This window comes from Frankliniella occidentalis, unplaced genomic scaffold (assembly GCF_000697945.3).
Source record: "Frankliniella occidentalis isolate FOCC.00 unplaced genomic scaffold, Focc_3.1 Scaffold43, whole genome shotgun sequence".
In the NCBI taxonomy this organism is placed as follows: domain Eukaryota; kingdom Metazoa; phylum Arthropoda; class Insecta; order Thysanoptera; family Thripidae; genus Frankliniella; species Frankliniella occidentalis.
Window position 1 is genome coordinate 1,231,396 of NW_026267173.1, and position 5,958 is coordinate 1,237,353.

General features: G+C 50.0%; 1 protein-coding gene across 1 annotated transcript in view; it reads left to right on the forward strand.

The window, feature by feature from the left end:
• LOC113218421 (lachesin-like) overlaps positions 1–3,627 on the forward strand; it is a 160,159-nt gene extending 156,532 nt beyond the window's left edge. Inside the window, exons 7-10 of the mRNA XM_052266824.1 lie at positions 977–1,221; positions 1,306–1,454; positions 1,545–1,598; positions 1,845–3,627. Coding sequence (XP_052122784.1) covers positions 977–1,221; positions 1,306–1,454; positions 1,545–1,598; positions 1,845–1,963 — 567 coding nt within the window. The 3' untranslated portion in view covers positions 1,964–3,627. The remainder of the gene's footprint in view (positions 1–976; positions 1,222–1,305; positions 1,455–1,544; positions 1,599–1,844) is intronic.
• Positions 3,628–5,958: the final 2,331 nt, after the last annotated feature.

The window sequence follows — 5,958 nt, forward strand, 5'->3', positions numbered from 1 at the left end:
TCTCCCAATTCTGGTTATTAAGCACGGCAAAGGCCAATATCTGCACACGCCGCTTGATAAACAAAACTTTGCACCAGCAGGGGGTCAGGCTGAGAGTGAGAGAGGACGGGGAAAGGGGGGGCGGCGGCGGCTACAGCGGGGGACTACAAGGAAGGCGGCGCCGCCGTCGCCGTCGTCGCGCCGTCCTGACAAGCGGCCGACGCCATGAAATTAAAGGGGGTAGGGGGAGCCGCTTGAGCTTGGGGGGCCCGCTACCCCCCCGCCGCGCCCGAGCATGTGTGTGGCCACATCAAACACACAGCGCCGCGCGCACACAATCGGCCCTAATAAGCCCCGCGCCTTACGCCCCCGCGCCTCGCCCGCCCGCGGCCCGGGGGGCAACGGGCGTCGCGCAAGTTGGGAGGCCCCGGGGGCTTACATCGGTATCATCACGTGCAAGCCCTCCTCTCTCTGTGTGTGTCTCTCTCTCTCGCTGTCTCGTGGCGGCGGGCAGAGAGACAGAGAGATCACACAACTACTGCCGCCTGCCTAGCAGTACGCGGCGCTGGGAGCTTCGCTCTGGATCACAAAGGGTTTTGGCTGAAATCCGCATACGCGGTGGAGGTAGGAAATCTACCGGACTTGAACTTTAACTCTTGCAAGGAACAGAGGACTCCGCGAAAACAGCGGAGCGGTAGTGATTTAGGGGATCGATACCTGAAATTTTCTGGTGAGCGCGCGTTCGGAGCCGCTATGCTGCTGCGCGTATCGAGATCGTGCACAAAACTACCGTGGGTGGCCAAAGGCGAAGAGGGTACAAATATTACAATAGTCCTACAATGACCAGGACCACAGAGTCCACATGTCGACAGTGTCCACATAATTTTTCTATCCTGAGGAGTGGGCTCCAGTGGTAATCCCAAACCTCACGGGGTGCATGATATTACTACCCCCCTCCCTGCCCCCAGGGCCCGTAGTATTTGCACGAGCATATAAGGGCGACACTGGAGATGGTGCGGGCGGTATGGCGATGGTGCTGGCGGTGCTAGTATTGCACGCGTGTTTTTGTGTTTTCTTGACGCCCGAACTTGTTTTGCCCGCAGTTGCGCCGCATATCGAGGTGCCGAACCAGCTGCTGGGGGCACCACTCGGCACAGACGTCAAACTCGAGTGCAACGTGGAGGCCTTCCCCAACACCATCAACTTTTGGCTTAAGAGCGGCCAGGAGATGCTGCTGGACGGGTGAGGGTCGTAAACGATTTCCAGCACAGTGCGGCCGGAAGTTGGGGCGGTTATTATTAATAAGGTATCCGTATCTGTCCATAGGCCTAAGTACAGGATCGGTGAGCACAGGAAGAACTACAAGGTGTTCATGTCCCTCCTCATCCACTCCTTCCGGGAGGACGACATCGGAGTTTACAATTGCATCTCCACCAATTCGCTTGGTCGGGCGGAGGGCACAGTGAGGCTTTATGGTAAGTCGAAAAATGTGTGCTAACGCTATTAATTGGCTAACCGTCTCCATTTTCATATCAAGTAAGTTCCTTTCCCTTCTTTTGTTACAGTTATCAAACCAGTCGGAGAGAGTCCTCTCTCGAACCGAGTTGTTAACGCAGGAGGTAAGGAAACGCTGGAATATAGTATCTAAGAAAGGGGCACTGTAACCAGAAAAGTGTGTTCTTGATACATACAATGCAACCTCCCTATACTGGCCAAGACTGGTTTAGACAAGTCGCATTAAATTAAAACAAAAAAAACAAAATAAAAAATTGAAACTTAAATCAATAACATACTTTTCTAGGTGTGCGCGGTACCACTACGCCTGCAGACTACTCTCTAACCTGACCCTATAACCTCTGTTGCAGGCCTAGAGTCCCGGGGAGACCCCTCGCGCTCGGCGGCGGGGCTGGTCCGCCCGCGGGGTTGGCATCGGGGGCTGTGCGTGGCGTTGACGGCGCTCGCGCTGGCCGGCTCGTGGCGGTGACCGTGGGCCTGAGCTGGCCGTGCCGCTCTATCTGTGATGACTGTTGTGTAAATAACGTGTACATAGTGGACATAATGAGTGTGAGCGGAGTGTCTGAAGGTGGGGAGCATGCGTGCTTCTCCAGTAAACGTCTTTCCCGCATCGCGGTGGAAAGAGACCAGAGTCTTTTTGTTACCGAAACGGTGCGTAAGTTGATGTCGTAGTGAACCACACGGACCGAAATAACAATGGTTAAAAATTTCGTGTACTGAGTTAAAGCCCTACGAGACTATTTCATCGGCAAAAACAATGTCTGATGCTTCTGAAAATTTTATGAACTCTCATGATTTGAGGAAAAGTCCTCAGAGTTTCAAAAAAATGGGAAATTCCAATTTTTTGAAGTGATGTCCTCAAAAAATTAGTAGATTTATCTTGAGTAACCGGAGTTACTTTAAGTTTTTCTAATTTCCTCAAAAATTCAGCTATTGTTTTCACCGTGTCTCCCACAGTGCATTGCAAACGGGTGCAGAGCAGTGTTTTCTGGAGTAAAAATGGATTACCTTGTAGGTGTAGGTTTCTTATACATACAAGGTTTCTTCACGGGGTCGACGACTTCCACCATTGGCTGAGGCTCAGAACTCTGTGGGAAACGTGGGTAAGCGCAGGGGTTTTCACATCGGCTCCGCGCCCTGAAACAAAAATATCTAAAATTACCATAATCTTTGAAATTTTTTCAAAAATCTTGCCAGTTGGTATGTTTGCACCCAATACGCTGAGTGACACAAAAATTAATCAGCCTATAGGGATTCAACCATTAATATTCTGGTCTTGGCGGGCTGCTGTGACGTCAACTGACGTACCCTTTGCAACAAAAAGGCTAAAATGTACTTCTTCTGTGCCATTTCGACTAGGTAGAAGGGATTTTATTGTGGGTCTGCGAGTAATATATTTTATTACCTTGTCAAAACGCTGTCTTCTACAAAATCTCGTGCCCGGGCCCTCACTGGAATGCTGTACTTATTATTTGTTTATAAAATGTTGATAAGTTTATGTTATTGGAATAGCCAGGATCGACGGAGTGCTTAACAGACTGTACGCAACTCGTTATGCATTCGCTGTTGTGCAGATTGCTCTTGCGCTTCGGAATTTCAGCCAAGGTTAAGAAATCGTGGTTGTGATCTTCAGCTAGTCTTTTGCATAATAAAATGTGCCAATTTACGCTTTGTGCCATGACTCGGCTATCGTTTTCGAAGGTGATAAAGCGAGGCCTGGCCTGAAAGTCATTTAGTCAATCTTGTAATGTTTATTTTAAAATAAAGCAGATTATTTGATTTCGCCGTTTATTTATATAGAAACTTTCCAAAATTTGTTATGATGTTAAGGGCAATTGTTTGACTGATGTCACCATTACTTTTGTAAAACAAATAAATGTAAACATATCATACAAAATGTTTGCTTGATCGTCTGTGCTTCCCTTAGAGAAATGTCTATGTCTCCCTCTATGGGCAGTTTTTTAAGAACCTTGTAAATGTGATGTTTACCAAACCTTCTGCTTGCTGAAGAGACCAAAAGTCGGCCCTCTGCCTCCAATCCGCAACACGGTCAATTACTTAGCTGAAAATTGTGGTTTCCTATTTGACAGCTATCACCCCAAATCGTATGTAAATAAACAAAGAGCAAAGAAACATAGTGTGAGTTATTATTTTAAGCCGCTATACCATTTTTTCCTCTGCAACATTAAGTCTAACAAAACAGACTAACAAAGAAGAGAAACTTGTGATTCGATTTAAACCATAACGTTGTGATTCATTCATTTTTCCAAAACTCCCAAAATTAAGTTCCAAATTAAGAAGGAAAGTAAGCGATCATACATCAATTTTGAAGCATTGATTGCGGAGAACCCAGGTCGTTCAGCCACTGTTGAGTGATAAAACCGATATAACAACGCGCTCAGTGAAGCGTGCCTCGGCTCACGTCGGCCTGAGCGTCAACTCGTTCGCTCTAAATGTAAAGGGAGATTTTGTTCGTAAAAAGTAAAAGTTTGTGTGCACATCAAGAACGGATGCAATTTTGTTCATAAAACCGCAATTGTGTACAACTTTACACAATTTTGTCCAGTTTTACAAAATTGCATCCTGTCTGGATGCTCACAAAATACTTCTCTTTTCCGGAACAAAATCCCTTTACATTTATAGTAGGGCTGCGAAAAAGTAGCGGGAAGGGAGGAGTGATTTTAGGCACGACAAAAACAGATATTATTGAAAATAGGCTATTTCCGCACTTAGAAAAACTCAGGCCTGCTAGAGGACACACACCAATTCTACATTAATTTGAAATAAAACAGATAAGAGTCCTCTATACCCCTATCGGGCCAGCAGGCATGTCAATGATCGAAAATTCTTGAAAGTCGTGTTATTTGAAAGAATTTAGTTTGAAAGCAGTTAACAGAGGGTCGGTAGGGCCGTTAATCAAAAGGCAGTACCTGGAACGCCTCGCCCTGTAAAAGCGCCGCGGAGTGCATTCGCTGCGTTTGCTTCCATTCGCCGATCAGGCGCATGAATAAACAAGCGCTGTGGTCTCCGAATGGCTAAACAGGATTGCTGTGTTCGCAATCGTGCCGCCGCTCCCTCCCTGACCGCACTCGCGGCGCACTCTCTCCGGAAACGTAGGACACCTCGCCACGCCCCAACCGAGTAAGTCTCTCGATCGGATATTTTATGCGATCCGATAATTGTAGCAGCCGAATTCAGGTCTGTTTACTCGTTGTACCGGTAAAGCTTCCGTCCAGCCGCCTGTACTTCACTGTAAAAATTCTTTGTCACGATGACGAAAATACCATCGCTAATTTTTAGTACAGGGGTGTCGTCATGGGCCGACGAGAAAACCCATATATGTGACCATAACAAACATGACGACACCCCTGTACTACAAATTAGCCATGGTATTTTCGTCATCGCGACAAAGAATTTTTACTGTGTTATCGCAAGCAAGCAGGAGGCCAGGCGTGGTGCTGGGAAAAAAAATTATCAAGCAGAATGAGACTTTTCTTCCTAACCGGCAGCTCTCGCCACTGCCGTCGTCCCCTTCGCGGTCCCGGTGGGTGACTCGGACAGTCTCTCTTTTCCCACCAAAGTTCGGCGAGTACGTTCGGGGAGAGGCCGCAAGAGTCGGGTCGGGGTCCCGTCGCACCATGCCGCGCCACGCCGAGCCACGCCGAGCCAGCGCAGCCAGGGCGAAGAGCCGGGCAAGTTGTCTGAATAGTTAAGGTGCGCACAAAACAGCTCTTTTACGACTTGGCTGGGGGTGGCGTAATGAAACGCAGGCAGGTATTGCAGGAAACAGACTGACCGCTGCTGTGGCGTGGCGACTAGGGGAGGGGTGGGGGGGAAGGGAGAGAGAGGGAGATGACGCTCCCCGCGCGCAACACACAACAATAACACGTTCTGGAATCGAAAACGTCATCATTGTCGTCCACAAATCCTCCCTCCAATTAGCACAACGAGAGGGAGAAGAACAGGGAAAGCGCGTGGGAGAGAGAGAGAGAGAGAGAGAGAGAGAAGAGAGGGGCGCTCGCCCCTCGCTCGTTGATCTGGGATGTGGCGAGGCGGGGCTGGGCGGGGCGGAGCAGGCGATACTGCCGCGGCCGGCCAGCCTCCCCTCCTCGCTGGACCAACGGACGCAGCGCACTTTATTCCGGCATCAGCGCTTTTTTATCTAACGGTTCGGCCGACCGTGTTCCGATGGAGTGGGCCGGCCGGGGCCGCGCACACGGCTGGCCAGACTTTTAATTCCTTTTATTAGCGCGTGGCGGGGCGAGGCGTAGTGGGGCGGGGCGTGGTGGGGCAGGGCGAGGCGGGGCGGCCGGACCACATCATCCCGTCCAGGTGCCAGGTGCAGCCGTGCAGCCGAGCTCGTCTGACAAGACAGGCACGGCAGCAGCCCCTCCGGCCTCGATGGATCCGGATTTAGCAAAGGTGAGCTGCGGGGCGTGGTGGTGGTGCAGGGCGGGGCGGGCG